The sequence below is a fragment of the Colius striatus genome, chromosome 12 (assembly GCF_028858725.1).
Source record: "Colius striatus isolate bColStr4 chromosome 12, bColStr4.1.hap1, whole genome shotgun sequence".
Classification (NCBI taxonomy): Eukaryota; Metazoa; Chordata; class Aves; order Coliiformes; family Coliidae; genus Colius; species Colius striatus.
In genome coordinates, this window is record NC_084770.1 from 1830680 (window position 1) to 1850064 (window position 19385).

At 40.5% G+C, this 19385-nt stretch overlaps 1 protein-coding gene across 10 annotated transcripts in view; it reads right to left on the reverse strand.

The window, feature by feature from the left end:
• The window catches only part of GIGYF2 (GRB10 interacting GYF protein 2), a 76861-nt gene that overhangs the window by 43767 nt on the left and 13709 nt on the right, over window positions 1-19385 (reverse strand). For 9 of the 10 annotated variants that reach the window (XM_062005682.1, XM_062005677.1, XM_062005684.1 and 6 more), the window contains exons 3-7: window positions 17787-17916; window positions 15496-15591; window positions 9844-9952; window positions 3130-3241; window positions 2546-2586 (exon numbers count right to left, since the gene is read on the reverse strand). In XM_062005682.1, coding sequence (XP_061861666.1) covers window positions 2546-2586; window positions 3130-3241; window positions 9844-9952; window positions 15496-15591; window positions 17787-17916 — 488 coding nt within the window. The remainder of the gene's footprint in view (window positions 1-2545; window positions 2587-3129; window positions 3242-9843; window positions 9953-15495; window positions 15592-17786; window positions 17917-19385) is intronic. The other variant, XM_062005683.1, reaches the window with a different exon arrangement.

Here is a 19385-nt window from a genome sequence, read left to right on the forward strand (position 1 = left end):
AGATGGTGTTGAAGGGAATTCTTCTAAAGCTGTGTTAAATGAAGTATGGTCACAACCCAGGTTAGCAAAAAACTGCTTTTTTGGGGTCTGGGGAAATGGGAAGCAGTCCCATAGAAGCATTTCACACAGGGAAAGGGAATGACCCCAAAGGCCCAGATATGCATTGCAATTCACACTCAGAGCACTCAGAGGGCAACACAAGAACAGCACACTGATCATATTTGGAAAGTAAGTCTGTTGAAGGCCTATTACTTTTTTCATCTCATAATTTTTCAGAGGATTTTTCATTCTCATCCACTACTAATGCCCTGAAAGTTTCATATTTGATCTCTTCTTAATTGTGTAGCGTGAGCACTCAGAATAAAAAATATGAAAGAGCTGGCATCTCAGTAAATTAGTAATTTGAGGCTAATCCAAGGCCCTGTGAAAGCACAATGAAGAACTGAAGCACAATAAAGTGAAGAGAATAAACCTAAGAGGTTTAAATAGGGGAGTAGAAACCAATGTACACACCTGCTGAAGCACGTTTAGCCTGAGGTATGACTGCTTGTCAATTCACTCGATCTTTCTGTTGCCACTGCTTGGCATTGATGTGGGACCTTCTTTTGGCTCATCTTGAGCCCTATCTCACACGTAAAATATTTTGTCTTATTTTGTTACATAACAGGAATGATTATTTCATTCCTCAGGGCTCGAGTCAAAACAGACCAACCCCTTCTGTTAACATTTTTGTGCTCTCCACCTTATTTCCCTTTGAAAGTTAAGGAGAGAAATGGCCTCCCCAGTTATTGGGATATTAACCTCAAACACTGTGGTACCTAAACACAAATTACTGTTGTCAAGGCATTTTTTTTTGCTTTAAAACTTCAGCAGGTGTCTTGCCTCTATCATACCATGCTACACAGCTTTTACCCCAACAAGATCAAACGGGAAGAGAAATGGAACAAGAGACTTCAGAGAAGCAACCAGGTACCACAGAAAGCTCCCTCATTTGAGAATAGGCACATCATCCCTCACAATGAACCAAGACTTCCAACAAAGCACACAGGGGCACTATCTTCTCTATAAAATGCCTCACAGAAGATGCATGCCAAAGTCCTCATCACTAATATTTGCCACAAAGAAGACACACTCTACACTAGATGAAGCATTAACCCCTTTGTTCAGGTAGAAGTCAGCTCCAGTAACGACATCTCACATACTGTAAATTCTTCTCCATTTCAAACAGATACACATCTCATTCTAAACTGTCATGTAATATTTTTATCACAGTCCTTATAATAAATGCACTACATTCTATAGTAGATTGTATGTTCTACAGTAGATCTCCAAGTGTTGCATTTTTATCACAGGCCTAGGAAGGGGCTAAATAAATGAAAAGGTAGATATTACTTCTACATCCATTTGTCTTTTGTAAAAGAAATGCTATCCTGAAATCTCAGTAGTGCTTTTTTCCCCCCAAATTTATTTTTTCCAAAAGGTCTCTGAAAATAAAGACACACTCAAGGTCTGAAGTTGCACTGCTGGAATTTACAGATGAGCAATCTCAGACCAATCTCACACTGTTTTAAGAAATTTTAAAGAAAAACAGTGAGGAGAACAAGCAACATCTTAGTTGTGTGTTAACTTGCAACCTAAAAAGCATAAAATTAAAAAGCACTCTTTAAAACATACGAAAACCAATTCCTGGATTGATTGATTGCGAAGAGAGGATCAGGAGGGCTTTGAAAGCAAACACGTTAATTTAAGACTCCTAAGGCATGTGCCACCAAGGTAATCTGGGAGATGATTAAAATGGCAACTTATGCTACTCTCACCAAGAAAATCTTGACAGCTAAGCTGGGATTTTACCTAAATGAGTATGTTCCATCTCCAAGATGACACCTCACTCCAAGTTCAAACAGACATACTGGGGCACAGTTAAAGATCCAGTATTCTGTCTGAACGTGACAGCGTGAAGCATTTAAGAAACAGAAAAGGAATAGCAGAGAGGAGGACCAGGTGGTAACCTGAATGAACAGAGGACTTGTATGAGAGCTCCAACTAATTTGACACAGTAAATCCCTCAGCATTGGAATGCCAGAACACTGCTGCTGGGATCTACCCTCGCACTAGCAAGTACTCAAAAAAAAGGAACAGTTCTCGTGGTCCAGAAGCCCTAGGTACCAACACAGAACATGGCAGCAATGTCTGAAAGCTTCACTGAAAAGGCATATTGCCACAGCACATCTGTGAATCAGTACAGACTCCTGTCACAGAGGTAGAGGAATCCTGGAGTTCCAGCTGCAGACATCATATCTTCATTAAATAAACTGAACCAGCTTACTGCAGATTTTATTGTCCAAAACATTTAAATGTCTGGCAGTGAAAACACCACAAAAATAAGAAAAACAACACTTTGAGAACACATTTAAGTAACCTGGCACATTATCACCAATCTTGTACCAACAATATACTTGGAGCAATAAGAAACACACAGATCCCTTCCCAAAACACACCCTGCTCCTCCCTCCCATTTGCTGCCCATACAGTAACAAAACCATACCTGGATCTTTTCGCCCTGGTTTTTCAAAGCGTCTGTCTCCCCTAGAAAGGCAGAATAGAAGTTTCAAATCAGGTTTTGTAACTGCTCCACTCACTTTAGGTATGGCTTTTATTCTTTTCTTTAATTTGGTAGGGTTGGGTTTTATTATTAAAAGAATAAAAATGAAAGCTTGTAAAGGTCCAAGTGACAACTGAAACTTTCAGAGACACTGAAACAGAGCCTTTGGCAACGAGGTGTGTTTTGTAATGTGACCCTAAGTATGTCAATAATGTTGAAACTATACTTGAAGCAAATCCTTTAGCAATCCATATTTTCACTCGTCATTTTCACTGCAACTGTCATCATTTACATTCTCTTAAAGTAATACTTTCTTCCCAGGAACTCAGCAGAGAATCTTTGCAGAAATGCTCTTGTATTTGCCCGAGTTTCTGGAAATGTAACTGTGTTGACTCCATCTTAGAAACTCAGGCACTCCACTCAGATCCATCTAATCATCTTTCCTAAGTGTTTTCATCAAGCCTAAAGGCACAAATGGAAGCTGAGCAGATGTATGTAAAAAGCTTTAAGGGCTAGAGTTCTGTTACCTTTCCTCCCAACTCTGTGATCTGTGCATTTCCCTGCCCCCTCCTCGCCCAAATCCACCCTCCACTTCATCAAAACTTCTTTGGTAGAAACCGCTTTCTCCTCGGCCTCTGCCTGAAAAGACAAAAAACACAAGTGTTTGTATAAATAATAATTGAAGGTGAAAGAGTCAGGTAGGTCTCCCTTTCTGGTGTCCCTGTGAATTAATCCTGCAGTCTTAAGCCCCAGTGAAATTATCTGGGGCAAAGGGATAAAGGAACAAGGACTGAAGAAGGAGTCTTATGTAAAAATTCTTATCAAGAGGCACAAGATCAGACAGAACAGGCACACAATTAAATGCTATGCTGAAAAACATGGAAAGCAGATACTTACCCAAGAAAAATCACCAAACAAGGATGCATTGTTCACACAACATCCACACAGGACACGTGTACTTCACACTCATAAAAACCAGATTGCTTTATACAGCCAAGTCCAGCCTAACAGTACTGCACTGCAGATGTGCTTGCAATTACTGCGGTCGGGGTTAATAAGGGAGGAGGAAGCTTCACCACTCTTCAATTCTAGTGATTCCCAGCAGACATCTCCCCTGGGAGCACCAGGGAGAAAAGAGGCATCACAGGATGAGGATAGGACAGCGTGAAGGACCTCAAAAGCTACATAATAAACATTACCCTGTTCACTTTTCAAGAACTGATTCTCTGTAGGTTGCAATCCTCAAGTAAAGCATGTTGAAGCTCATCTTCAGTGTTTGGGTAGGCGTGGGGTGTTTGGTTAAAAAGAAAAAAAACAACAGAGAACCAACACCCACAGAGATCCCCAGACCTTCATGACAGCTTCCAGCACCAGTTAATGGCTGGGATGAAGTTTACAGATCTACAGAAGATAAACACTGCTTCCCAAAGTGCTACAGCAAAAGAAATGGGAGACTTTTATCAGCTAACTTACCATTTCAAGATCTCATGTAAAGATGAACAAGTGAAACACATCAATCAGCTGCTTGTCAGGATAACACCTTTCCTACATGCACATCCAGTCTCTATAGCCAAGGCTAAGAATCTAAAAAGGACTTGATAAAGTGAACTCTTGGCTGTGAAACTATCACAAACTTCAATCCTTTTGTATTTCTCTCTTCCTGGCTTCAAGAAAACACACACCTCAAAGGACGAGGTGCAAGTCAGGCCAGAGATCTGGAGGAAGAAGACTGAGAAATAAAACAGGAAATGAACACCCAGACATCAGACTCCAGTCTCTGTAGTCTTCCGAAGAAAGCAGTAACAAGCTTCTACATATAAAATATAAAGATTTCTGGATGCATCAAGGAATTGTACCATATTCAGCGTGTTCTAACAAGAGGCTCCTAAAACATGGAAAAAATTAAGGCAGTTGCAATACTTTCTCTACTACTCCATACCCAATTCTTGCAGGAAAAAAGAAAGGAAAAAAAAGATCCTTTCGAGGTACAGAAAAGTGAAGCCCAGATAATCCTGTCAGGCTCCTGAAACACAGTACAGGTTGCAGGGGGCATAAGGAAGCGACAAAGTTAATGTCTGTACAACTTCCCCTTCTGATTCATAAATGTGATTTCAACATCCTCTTTGGACAAAACTAACCTGTTCCTGGCAGCAGCAGATGCAGAGTTGCTGTCACAGAGTTTTGGGTATGCTTAAGTTCAGGTGGAGACTGGACAAAGTCAAAAAGAAATACACTAAGAGTTACTAAGTAGAGAGTGTACATCTGGCTCAGGAAACACACCAAGCTGCAAATGCTTGGAAGCAGAACAGATATGTAACACTTCTTCACCTTGGTATTTTTACAGTCCTTATTTTTCTCTTCCAAAGGCTTCTTCTTTTGGCTCTTGCTAGAGGCAGACCCTGATTGAGCATAGCTATTCTTACACAAGGAGACTTACTTTCTCAGGCGGAGACAGAGCTAAACACTCAAGCAAAGAGAGGAGAGGAGTTAAGAATCAGACCCTTGGTTGTACTGGAAACATGAACACCCTCACTATGGCAAGCCCAGTACAAGAAGGTTGACCATCCTCACAAGTGCAATTAAGTTGCAAAAGCAAGAGACAGTAAAGATGTGATAAAACATCAAAAGCAGCACCATATTTACTCAGTTAAGACATTATGGGTCCCCTGAGATATTGGGAAAGGACTCCAAGCTGTCACTCTCTGCAAACAGAGACCATGAAAGTTTAAGCATCGCATGCAACAGCAATTATTGTCCAGTTTCTTCACTACTGGAAAGTTCTCTTCCTTCCTCTCACAGGACACAATAAAACAAAAGCAGTTCACAAGAGAAAGCCACAGGCAGGCAGAGTCAAGCCAGAACAAGGGCACTGACTCATTTCATGTCTCTGAGGTACTGGAGGTGCAGAGTTGCATACACTTCTACCGGTTGCCCTTTTCCATTCTGTAGGTGAGCAACAGCCACATCTGTAGCGCTGTCCTTGCCGTGTGAGCAAGTCTGAATGCACCCTGATTGGTCAGAGAACACACACAACCAGCAGAGCCAGAAGCTTGGAGATACTGGAGATGTTGCCAGCACATAAAGAAAATGTCCTGTATAAGGGGAAGACAGCATCAGAGTTGCTTAACAGCAGCATGGCTTAGGGCAGCTTGAAAAGCACATGAAACAACAGCCTGAGCAAGCTCTCTCCACTTGCCCCCACAACGTCAATGTTCATCAGTGTTTCAGTTGTGCTCAGCCACAAAAACTATCTGAATTAAAAAAGGTAACTTTGCAAAATATCCAAACCAATTACCTCAGCAATTCAGTTTAAGGATGCCTGTGAGGAGTCCTGTGACTCAATTCCCAGCTATGTTGATACCACATAGTATCAGACAGGGCCTATTTAAGCCACTTTTGCCCTGGCTGTGTTGCCATCCTCCTCCAATGTGTTCTCCAAGATAACCTGATGTGTCTAGTGAACAGTACCAGGTAGTAGAACATGTGTAACTCCAGCAGAAACTGTGTAGATCATTGAGAAGGACATTGCATTAAAACAGATCCTACCAAGCTACAGAAGTAGCTCATTAAGGAAAACTGTGGTGTACAAAATCAGTTATTCAACACATACTACGTAGATAAGCCTGACCTGAAAGGGCACACTAGGCCATAGCTAACACCAATAACAGAACATAAGGGAAAATGCTTGGAGAGAGGGTAAAAATGCTCATATAAGCACAGTGCTCACCATGCTGTTTCTGCACTTCTTGGCTTGTTTTGTGGTTAATAAATCTAGACCAACATGCTGATTTTAAATAGAATGCCACTTCCTAAAAAATGCCTGGCACACCCAGAGCAGACTTTCTAAGTGCAGATGTTGCACAAAGCACTGAATGCAAAGTCAACAGCTGTCAATAAAGCCTTCCATTTCAGAACTGAATGGAGCAGCTGTGTCTTTTGTATTTCAGTAATTCCTTAAAAACCTCGGAATGAGGACCCCAATCCACTAGATATTGTAATCCTAACCTGAAAAACAGACAAGTATGAATTTAGGTTAAAAACATAAGACGCAAACAAAAGGGCAAGAAGCAGCATATGCCGTCATTCTAAATTGTCATTACAAAAAACCCCACAATTCAAGAAGCAGATTCTTGAAATTACAGCATGACTGGAGTTTAGGATCTATACTCACAGTCATAACACTGTGTGGGAAGAGCAGGATAACTGTAGTTGAACTACTGCTGTTTAGGTATGAGAACTTTCCACTTACACAGCATTTAGACACTTTCCAACAGCAGCAGAGATTACAAAGAGGAAAGAGGGTGGGGGAGGAAAGAGTTCTAAAGGGGAGTAAAAGTACCCTTCACAAGAGCCTTAAACAAAAAGGAAAACAGCTACAAAACAAGGTGTCTGTAAGCTTATAGCCCATTCCAGGGACTACTTAAATCTCTCCTCCTCTGAGGCTCTTATTCATGAATGTTGACATTCCAGTACAGCCAGCACAAAGCACAGGGCTTAACTACACACCACAGGGAGCTCCCAGGAAAACAAGTCAATTAGAAAGAACAGTCACGTGCAAGTACTTGGTTTCTTTACAGAATATAACTTCAGAAGAAAATGGTTTGGATTTCTGTCTCCACACAACACACATACAGGATTTATGATGGCACTTGGACATTGCAAACGGTTTTTTAGCCCACAATCATAACGTTTTTGAGCAAAAATCACAGTAAGTTCCACACAGTAATCACTTGCACATCCCCTAGATGTAATCAGAGTGACTACTGAGAAAATATTTCCTGAGTGTTAAGTTGTGGTTTGAAATACTGATAAGGAAAGTCACATTTAGAACTCTGACAATAAACTTTCCTTTAGCAGGAGTTCAGTCATTCTCCCCTCTGCCAATGGCAGAGATTTCCCCTCCTGCTTCAAAATGCTGGAACACGACTCAGTGATTCCATGAAAGAACTTAACAAACCCAATTGTACATGCAAATTCTTCCCTGAATTTACTGTTGTGCAAGTCACTTCAAGACAGTAATCTTGTTTTGGTAAAGCTGAAGCCCACGTTTGATCAGCAGCAGCTTTGTTGCAACAATGATGTAGAAGTTCATGAAAAACACGAGATAACCTTTTAAACTCAGGCCATTTTGCAATGTAATGAAGAAAAATGTTTTCCAATTGTGAAGTGAAGCAGCTCATTTAGTGAACAACTCCAAAGAAATTCCACTTCCTTCTCAATGTAACTTGAAAAAACAGAACAAAACTTGCTGCTTGCAAGCAATATGTTAGCCTTGTAAATTAGATGTCAACAGCCCTACACATGCTTTTCATAAGTAACTGTTAGAAACCAAGTCTTTAATGACAAGAAATCACATGGATCAGTATGAAAAAACGTGCAATTTGGCCCTGGTAAAAGCCCCTGATGAGTTTGCTGAGATGTGTCCTTTAGAGCTTAGCAGAAGGTAAGAATGACAGAGGAGAAAACCAAGCACAGCACATAACACTTCATATAAATTAAGATAAAAAGATCAAATATGGATGAAAACAGAATTAACTGAAGGAGATAAATTTTGCAGCAGAGTTCTTGACCTAAGATTTCTTATCTCTAAAAGTCAGTATGAAAATCAGCAATATATGCAGCAGAAGCTTTCAAACAGTCCTAAAAACACTGCATAAATTCTGTCCACTAAAGCATAATGAATCAAACTTTACTGCCAAGAAAATCACCCATGCATACAATTCAATGATAGAATTACTGTTAGAAGACATAATAATTAGAAGCCATAGTCTGTGACATTTAACCCTATGACCCCATAGCAACTAGTGGGGGCAGCTGAAAAGCAACCTGCTGCTCACTGCATGTGACATCTATTTTTAATGGTACGGGAAGGGGAAATAAGGAAAATGTGACAAATCTGACAGATTAGAAATGGTCAAGGCATCTTGGTATTGAAACTAGAGAGCATGCTAGTGGTCACATGACCCAAAATCACCACATTTTAAGCAGCATTCATTTCATTTGCACAATTAAGCCTCAATGCCAGTAAAAAAGCTAATACACATATTCCCAGCAGAAGTGGAACAAGGATGGTAGCAGTGCAATACACACATTAAAAGCCCAGAGCAAAAGAGCTTTCAAATGTGCTACAGAAATGTGTAACACGACATAGAGAAGAAAGAGGATCACCCCACGTCTACATATCTGCACAGACTGTGAATTTTTTTTAAGCCCTGAATATTTGGGCAAAGACAATGATAAATAAAGAAGGGGAAGTGACAGGGAAATCCAGGGGTAGCCTCATATATGCCTTAGCTGGGAAGCAACCATGAGATGATAATATACAAATATCTACAAGATGTAAGCCAGGAAGAGAACAGGACTGAGGAATGAGAATAAAAATGACACAAGTTAAGTCAGAACAAATTATGCTCGTGCATTTAGTTATGTATGGAAGCGATTTCTGAAGATGGTACTGAAAATATCACCCTTTAAGGACATTCAGAATGAAATTAAAAAGGACCTTAAGGCAAACCTCACCCAAGCATCTGCAAAGACAGAGGACACACGATCCTGATGATATTTCCAAGTTACCAGCTTTCTAATATTCTAAATGTAACCATTGTATTTATACATAAGCTCCTCCAAATGGCATTCACAGCAGTTTGCACACTGAAAGGGAATTGCTAAGATAAATTCTGGAGTTAACAATTGGTTTATAATCTAACGATATGGCTTCAGGACATTTCCTCAACTTGTTTGCAGTCATCCCAGATGAGACATCAATTACAGCAATGCTCTGGAAGTGGCAATACTCAAATTTCTCCCACATTCAATGATGCCTTTCCATTAACATTCTCTTGTTCATTCTCAGGATGCTAATAAACAAAAATTCCTTTTCAGAACACTGAACAAGCCCTACTGTAATCTTAATGTTTTAAATACATCTGGGTATTATTCTCTTCTTTCCCTATAAACTGGTTTTATACCTTGAATAAAAGGCCTTCTAACAATTTTGATCCAAACAATTTGACATTCCACCTCAAAACTACTTTATTCTTTTGTTTTCCACCCCACCAACCTGACAGAGGCACCTAACACAGGTAGCACAGATGTACAGAACTGTCACTCAACATAATATTAATTCTCTAACACCCTGACAATGAGACAATCTGGCTATGACCATGCTCCATGGAACATCTTTCAGAAGTTTTAAGCTGGATCACCTGTATACACAGCAGCATATCCCACTAACAGCTCACCTCGACCTCTAGAGGAACTTCGACCTCGAGGAGCCCCTACCACCGTTCCTCCTCCACGACCTGTCAACCGCAGGACAGCAGCACTGTTTACAGACATTGAGAAATTTCTCTGTCAAGAAAAAGAAAAAGCCATTGTGAGATTCTAGTAAAACAAAAACACATACCACTATCCTAAATTTAACTTAGTATCAGCTTTGCTTTCCTCACGTTCATTACAAATTCTCTGAGGCTGACTACCAAGGAAAAGGATTCCTGGACACATGAGAAGCTGAAGCAGTCTGTTAAAGGAATCTGGTCAGTATTAGTGCTTCCAAGTTACTTACCTGAAATTTCCATGCTCTAAAGGCAGCAAGTGAGCACCTATTCCTTTGTCACATGCTTCTGGCACAGAAGAGCTTAACCCAGCAGCAGCTTTAAACACAGTCATTCAGTTGCAATACGAGACTGGCATCTGCCTATACCTGATACCACTAGATAATAATTTCAAACTTCAGTAAATCTGGAACATGTAAGGAACAACGGGACCTGGATGAAATTACATTGATTAATCTCTTTTGCAGAAGTAGTCTTTTTTTTCCTGAATGTGTCACAGAAGTAACATGCTTTGGGGAAAACAAAGCGTATTTAAGACTTCTGAAATGGAAGTGGTACTCATTTTAATGACAATAAACACCAGTAAAATTCAACTTCATTTTAATATTAAATAATTACCCAAGAAAAAGCTATTTTGATAATTATAACCTGCTCTGGTCCCATTCTCTGAGCATAAACATTTGGAAAAGAGGGTCAGAAGATTCAGGAGCATGTTCAGAAACTTGAACAAAACACATGTGAATTGACACTTTCTGAATGCAAGTTTTAAATAATTAGAATGCAAATGACTCCAAAAAGCCATTACATCAGGCTTCTTGATAGGAACTTAAAGGAGGCAAATTGCTTACACGAACTCATCTGAATTGCTATGACTTAAGAGAATAAGCCAAACAATGATACACTTTATAACATTTAAACACCTAAACAAAGCCAACAGACAGCTGAAGGAGTTTTAGCTCATTTCAGAAATGCGGCAAACTGCTTGGTATGTTCTCCCTACAAAGCAGATCTTCCTTCATGAAAGAATTGGTAACTAAATGGACTTAAGGGCAACAACAAAAAAATCCAGTCATGCATAGCAAGATAATGAGGTCAGCCTCCAGCAAATCTGATTCCATTTTCCTAGCTAGCCCTCTAAGTTTAAAGCAACCATTTCAACAGCAAGTAGAAAGAAACCACCTCCTTTTGCCTCTAAGCAAATCAACCCCTTTCCTGTTGTTGGTACTTCCACTTTTTTGTGAAGTAGTGAAATATTTTACTGCAGAAACAATTTTAAGCTACTGATCAGAATCACTGTCTTGCATAGGAGACTCCTTAATTTTGGATGCCTTATTACTCCAATAAGAACAAAATAGCAATCTCGCTTCCTTTCCCAACTTTTGACATGTCTGTCTGAACTCTGAACACATTCTCGCTCCCCTCTGTGGAGCTTGCAGGGAAGATGCAATACTTGTAATGTGCAGTGGTAACAATCCACGTGGTAAGACTGAAAGAAGTACCAAAAAAGGAAAGTTAAAAAAGTAAAAAGCACCCTTCCAGGGACTAGTGTATTACTTCAGTGTACATCCCTGACAATGCACACCAAAGAGCAAAGCTGCCCCAGAACAGGGGCTCAATTAATTCTTCAGTAGCAAATGGAAGATATTCCAAAAAAACAAACATCAGAACCATAATCAGTGAGGACACAAAACATCTCCATTATATCCAGTAAGTGCTTGAGATTTCCTTACTCCACAGGCAGGTATGACGAAGACAACTGATTCTTTCCTAATGCAAACTGGAATCAGGGGAGGTAGGGGGGAAGGCAAAAGAACATATGCTGCGTATTGCCAGCCGTTGGTGGTAGAAACATCTAGTAATCTGCAGAAACCTTCTATAAATATCTGACTACCTAAATTCCACAGGACTAAATAAATTTAAGCTTAAATTCCTACACCTGACATCCTCTAACATCTCCCTCTAGATAATGCAGCATTAAATCAGCTTGAAGCAAGTTCCTGGACAACCTACACATACAACTACAACACTATGTGCTGCTTAACTCTCAGATTGTAATCAAGAATCACTCTGAACCCAAGCCTAGAGTAAGCTTGTTAGGTTCAGTGAAGTATGTGTGTTCTGATCAGTGCCCCTTAAGTTCCCAGAGGTTAATGCTGCCTTCGGTATTCACAGAGGTGCACAAAGGTTTTTAAACTCTTATCAACTTCAGGTGAAAGAGCTTTCCAGAACCATGACTAGCAGCAAATCCATTAATATCCACCTCAAGATAAGTTCTGAAAATGATTCTTAATTATGAACATGTTTATTGGGTCATGGGGAACAAACACCAGGAATTTTTGGTAGCTTAAATAACACCATTCCCTTGGTATCTCAAATCAGTCATGAAATAGGAAATAAAGATCTTTAGACAAGAGAAACACTGATTTTTCATATCCTGAGTCCCCAGAAAGCATTAAAGACTTCATTAGAAGGGGAGTACAAACCTTCCATTTAGATTTTTGTGTAAAGAACTTTTGACTGTGAAATGTCCTCTATGATTGGAGGTGAAACAGAAGGAAAATGAAGTGACAGTGCACACCAGCTCCTCAGAAGTTTTCAAGACTAATGAAACACTGGACACTTGAGCAGGGAATCACCTGTCCCTGAAACTCAGCAGCACTTACCATCTCATGTGTACCAAGAGGATACTCAGCACATTTTCAGTATCGTAACCTCAAACTTACATTATTCTGCCTGGAGAGTCTCGACTATCACCGAAAGTCAGCGTCCTCTTTACTGGTAAAAGCCTTGTAGTTTGCTCTCTGAAGGAACGCACTATGCATCAGCAAAAAGACATGTCCAAAGGCATTGAACCTTGGTGTTAAATATTTTGGTGTGTTACTGTACATCTGGCTGGTCATGTCCTGTGCTTGCTGCCTGAATCCCTCCAGTTCCCACTGAGGGGTGGGAGCTGGGCTAAGATTTTCCATAAAAGCATATTCTCATCTCAGGTGCCTTTTAAGAGTAACTACGACATGAAGTGCCTACAGTGTATTGCCAGGAACTTAAATACAATTGCTGATTCAAATCTAAACTATTAGTGTCTTAAGTCAAAGGATAGCAACCTAAAAAGACATAACAAACATGAATCAATTCTGAAGAGGAAGCAATTCCAGAAGAGGTGAAGAGGATATGCCAGAACACGCTGGCTCAAACAGATGAATAATTCAAGAATACAACAGCACAGGACCAAAGAAGGAGGCTGCTCTGAAATCTTAAGAAACTACATCTAACACTTCCCATCTCTGCAAAAATCAAATCACACTCAAACCAGTATAAAATACCTGACTTTATATTAGAAAACAACAACAAAAAAAAATCAAACCACAGTATTCTGGCGTAAGAAAAGTGCTAAAAAGCACAACAGACAGCAACTGGGAAATGAGAAGTTCTGACAGCCATGAAGAGGGAATCAGGTCAGAGGCATTTATCCAGAGGAAGCTGAGCAGTTTTCTCTGCTAGGAATCTAATTTAAAGCAAGGCCTTTCAAACTACTCAAATCAGTCACCCTTGAATTGGAATCTTTGATCTTTGGGGACTGGCTGTTCTCTCTCTTATCTTGTTCAACAATTAATTACATACATATAGAGGTCAAACAAGGAAATAACCAAGCAACTCTTTACAACTAAGAGTACTACATTTTCCTAGGAAATATTAACAGTCAAAAAATTTCACCACTTGCGTAATTTCTGTTTTGTGGTCTTTGGAGAACTTTTAGACACTTTCTAGGATCTGCTGGGACAACTCAGGCAGAAAGCAGTCATTTATGAGAGGTGGAAACAGGGCCTGGTTTCTTGGGAAGAGTACAGGAACAGTGCCAGGGCATGCAGAGGTGCAACCAGGAAGGCTGGAGCCCTTCTAGAATTAAATTTAGCCAAGGAAGCTAAAGAAAACAAGCAGGGGTTTTTCAGGTACATCAGCAGCAAAAGGAAGATTAGGGGGAATGTGGGCCCACTGCCGGGTGTCCTGGTGTCTGAGGATGCAGAGAAGGCCAAACTACTGAATGCCTTCTTTGCTTCAGTCTTCACAGCCAAGGCCAGCCCTTGGGAAGCCCAGCCCGGCAAGGATAGGAAGATGGCCTCGACAGCAGAGGACTTGCCCTTGATAAAGAAGAGATTAAAGACTTGTTGGGCAAGCTTAGCACTCATAAGTCAATGGGTCCTGATGGGATGCATCCTAGAGTGCTGAGCTGGAGGCCTGTGGTGAGTGGAGTTCCACAGGGATGGGTTCTGGGGCCAGTCTTGTTCAACATCTTCATCAACAATCTGGATGAGGGGACAGAGTGACCCTCAGCAAGTTCCCTGATGCCACCAAACTGGGAGCACTGGCTGATTCCCCAGAGGCTGTGCTGCCATTCAGTGGGATCTCGACTGGCTGCAGAGTTGGGCAGAGAGGAACCTCCTGAGGTTCAACAAGGACAAGTGCAGAGTCCTGAACCTAGGGAGGAACAACCCCACACACCAGTACAGGTTGGGGATTGACCTGCTGGAGAGCAGCTCTGCAGAGAGAGACCTGGGAGTGCTGGGTGATAATAAACTGACCATGAGCCAGCAACGTGCCCTCATGGCCAAGAAGCCAATGGCATCCTGGGAGGCATCCAGAAGAGTGTGGGCAGCAGGTCAAGGGAGGTTCTGCTCCCCCTCTACTCTGCCCTGGTGAGGCCTCATCTGGAGTCCTGTGTCCAGTTTTGGGCTCCTCAGCTCAAGATGGACAGGGAAGTGCTGGAGAGAGTCCAGCTCAGGGCCACCCAGATGATCAGGGGACTGGAGCATCTTTCATACGAGGAAAGGCTGCGGAACCTGGGGCTGTTCAGTCTGGAGAAGAGGAGACTGAGGGGAGATCTTATTAACATTTACAAATATCTAAATGGTGGTTGGGACAGGAGGTTGGGACATCCCTTTTTTCTGTTGCAGCTAGCAACAGGACAAGGGGTAATGGGATGAAGCTGGAACATAAAAAGTATCATTTAATATAAGAAAAAATTGTTTCAGTGTTTCAGTGAGGGAGCCCTGACCCAGGCTGCCCAGGGAGGGTGTGGAGGCCCCTTCCTTGGAGCTCTTCAAGAACTCGCCTGGACACATTCCTATGTGACCTGATCTAGATTGATCTGTTTCTGCAGAGGGATTGGACTAGATGACCTCTAAATGTCCCTTCCAACCCTACCATTCTATGACTCTATTTACAACAGAGAAGGTGGACCAAAAATTGTAGAATAAGTTCCACTGATCTGAATATACTGTGTACTTAAAAAACAGGTAATTGTTCCCTAAATATGATGCTGGATTTAACAAGTTGAGTGTGTGCCACCAACAGAACATCATGTGAAAAATATTTCTTCAGAATTGAAGGTAAATGAGCATGAATGGAATCCTTCGTGCTAACACAATAAGCCTTCCTAGCTTCCCTCCTCGAAATCTACTCATTCCAAATGTTATGTTTTTTTAAGGGAAGCATACTCTTTATTTTGCCTTTCTACTAACAACAATCTCAAGACTTTTTTTTAAATTAAAGGATACAAACCTGTTCTTCTTCTGTAAAAGGTACAAGTGCCAGTGGTGGCAGGGGCTCCTCTTGTAAAATAGGCAGAAACTCCTTATCCAGAAGGTCTGAAGGTATCTGTATAAAAGAAAAACAGCATAAAAATATATTCAGCTATTACCATTTCAGGGATGATGCCACATACTTTTAAGAAAAAATTTATTCTGCCAACCCTATGAACTCTGTCTCCATCTATCCAGTGCACCAGAACTTCCAATAACATTTTTTGGAGTTGGGTGTAACTCCAATGCAAATTTACATCTCCCAGAAAAAAACAGTTCTTAGAGATAGAACATTCAAAGCATCCACCATCCACATCTATAACATGTAAAGTATCCAGATTCTATCAGAATTCAAACTTCCACATCACTGCAGCTCAAATCTGAACCGAGTGAAGTTTCATCTGGTAAATTTAAAAAAAGCTTTGATTTAACTTCAGTGTGTTTTTATAGACAGATTTTTATTTCCATACTAACAGAACTACCATATATAGCACAGAGGTTGCATCTGATTTCAAGTCAGCACTTCCAATTTACAACCAATAAGGAGAGTTCAACAAAAAAAGTAAGAAATCCATACCTATAGTTTCACTTTAAGTAGAGAACACTGATGACTCACAGCAAAAGAGATTTAAACAATCATTTTTAAGCTTTGGAAGCTCCAACAGCAGATGTGACCTTGAGCATGTGGACAAGAAGCTGCAATTACAGCCAAGCAAGCTCTAATTATGTCAAGAGACAACTGTTTCAAAGAATACCTAGTTCACAATACTTGAGAAAGACTTCTCCCAGATTTAAATGAAGCAAAGCAACCTAGGGTTGGTTTGCTTTTTTCATTTGTGTATGCTCTAGCAGAAGTCTTCCTGCTTTCAGTCACAGTATCTCTTAATCAGATGCAACCTTGCCTAATCTTCAGCCAGCAAAGACTGAAGATGACACAGTGAAAAAGGACTAAAGCATGAGATACAGACTAAAAACACTGCCATCTAGTAACACTGTCAAGAGTCCTCTGTCTCAATAATCAGAATTACTCAACACTGAAAACACGTGTAGACCAAAAGCAAGACATACTCTGATAATAATGCCCTTCTGGCAAACACACAAGGAGAAAATATTCTTTTGACCACTCGTAACTGTCAGAGAGCTTCCTGTAACAGAGGGTATTACTAGGCTGTTCTGAATCACTCACAGCTCTGTAGGTCTTAGCATCATCTGAGAAAACACACAAAAATGGCAAAAAAAAAGGACCTCTGACAGGCTGACTTACTCAAGCATAGTATCAAGGTTTAAATCACAGCTTCAGAGCAGGATCATTCTGCATGTTAAGGCGTAACTGTAAGCTGTAACACACTTCACAGCTTTAGAAAAACCTTTGACATTCAATGCCCTTGAATCTGTGTCTAAGCAATGCAGCGTTCCCAGCTCTGTATGACAATGTCAGCACAGCCAAGGTAGGGTAGGGGCAGGGAGGCAGGCAGGTGTGTACATCTACACACAAAACTAAAGGCACAACCAGACAGAATTTCTTCCAGTCCCTTCCTGACTCAAGGGAAGACTTACCAACAAACCAAACTCTCACTATCTACAGAAAAAACCAAACCAAACCCATGTTTACAAATGCAGAATGTGTGAATCATTCACCTGAAATGCTCTCTGAAAACTGACTTTTTTATCACTGATAAATTCTGTTTGGTGTTAAAAAAGGAAAGTTCTTGCCTTTCTACACTGCTCTCTTGTACTACATGTGCTAGATTACACTTATGTCTCAAGCCCCAGAGAAGTGAGCTACTTGAGGACTGTTCTCACTGGGCTGGTTACCAGCTAGCAACCTGCCTTAAGGCAGGATAAATGGAGAGCTCTTGTCTTCTTTTTTTGTTAAGATGATCTACTGATATGATTTATTGCCCGACTTTGAAGCTGAATCACATAACTATTTTACACTATATTCAACAAAATCCTACTTAGGCAAGCAAATCTGCACAGCTGCAAGGAGACTTCAACCCCCAGTCATTTGTGGCAGCAGGACTGAATATGGCAATCAGGGGTGTTTTTGTCCTCTGGGGGTACAGGAAGTTGCCCTAAAGTGCCAGAAAGAATCAAAAATAACAAATGCAGTGAGATCAAACAAGCACATATTCAAACAACTTTTACAATCAGATCTCTTCAGTTTTCTGCCAATACACACTTCCTTTGTCTGTAATCACAAAATTAGTATTCCTAACCACAAGAGTGTCATGAGGAACAGACACATCAGGCCTTCCTTTTGCCACTCACCTTATTATCCTTTAGAAAAAGTGCCAGCATTTCTTCTCTCCCATAGCGATAGTCTGCTAGTTTGTACTTTGGCAAAGCCGGAGACAGTGGAGGGGATGTCACGCTCCCACCACTAGACAAAGCTCGCAGCCTAAAATAAAGCAGAAAAGGAATTCCAACTGAACTGAGGTGAACATGTCTTTACCTACATTACTATTCCTTTGCACATGTACAGATTTGTCACAAATTAAATCCAGTACTAAAAGGAAAGACATTTTAACAGTCTGAAGTTCAAAACTGTAAAATTTGGGTGCTTCAAGAAGAGTGAAAGAGCTCCCCTCATTTTCCCCATCGCCAGGAGAGGAAAAGAGGAAAAAAATATTCCCCAAAAAGCACATCAAGGAATTGAACTCATCCCCCAGAGAGCTACTTATGCCCCTTAGGGCTTGACTATTTACACTGGCTGCACAAAATTCAGTGCTAAATAGATAGATATGCATAACAACAGCTTCTTTTTGGCACAAAGAATTCTGACCACAGTGGGGACAGCGTGGCAGACACTCATCAAAGGAATTATTTCAGATGTTTCAGGAAGTTTAACAAACAGTACAGGACACTAAATTTTGCAATGAGGCTTCTTCTTGTGTCTCTAGAATTTTGCTTCAACTTCTTTTTCCACAACTTAAAATTGATGGCATTTTTCAAAGGGCACATACATCATTTAGTGTCTCAACAACAACAAAATCCCATCAAAAACACATACAAAACACAACCACAGCTTGCTTCAGAGACATTTCAAGCACAATTCTAACTTAGAGTAACAGATAAATATGCTTTTAAGTTTGGTCCCATCCCACACAGGTAAGCTACTCAACTTCTAAAACGTTGTATGACATTATTCCTACTCAGCAGGTAAATTAGCTTCATTCTATACAGCCATTTCCCCAGCTACACAAATATTCTCTGTCTTTGAGAAACGTTTCACAAAAGGATGTGCTTCAAGAAACAAATCCCTGTTTTCCTGCAGTTCTTGATGTGCATCTTAGTAAAACAATGAAAACTCTTCTCAATAATCACAAAGCCCTTTGAAAGAAAGGTGCTCTAAAAGAAAACATTGATTCAGAGGTTACCTTTCACCTAATTATTGAAGCATGCTTTGATTCGGTTTATTGTTCTTTAAACAGAAAGGAAAAAGTAATTTGCAAGTCAAATGTTCGTGTTATTTGTTTAGTTTGGTGCCATCCAGTGGCAGTTGCCTTCCCTACCACTTCCAAACAAAACCGCCTGGAGAGGCCTTGAGCAGAGGATTAGGTGGCTCAGATCAAACGTGATGGAGGGTTTCACTATGAAGCGATACAACAGCACAGATGACAGACATGACTGTACTCCCACCCAAACGCATAATTATACCTCGTAGGTTTTTATTCCACTAATCCTGTAAAAATCAAGTAACTCACTCAAGTATAATGTATACTTTGATACATGATTTCACCTGGTTTTTAAAGGAAATGGAGACTGAAGTCCCCTCACTATGACACAGCAACAAAGTTCCTGTTAAAAGATGTGCTTTTTATAGAGTTACCTTCCTCCTTCTCTTTTTTTAATATAACTTTGGCTTCC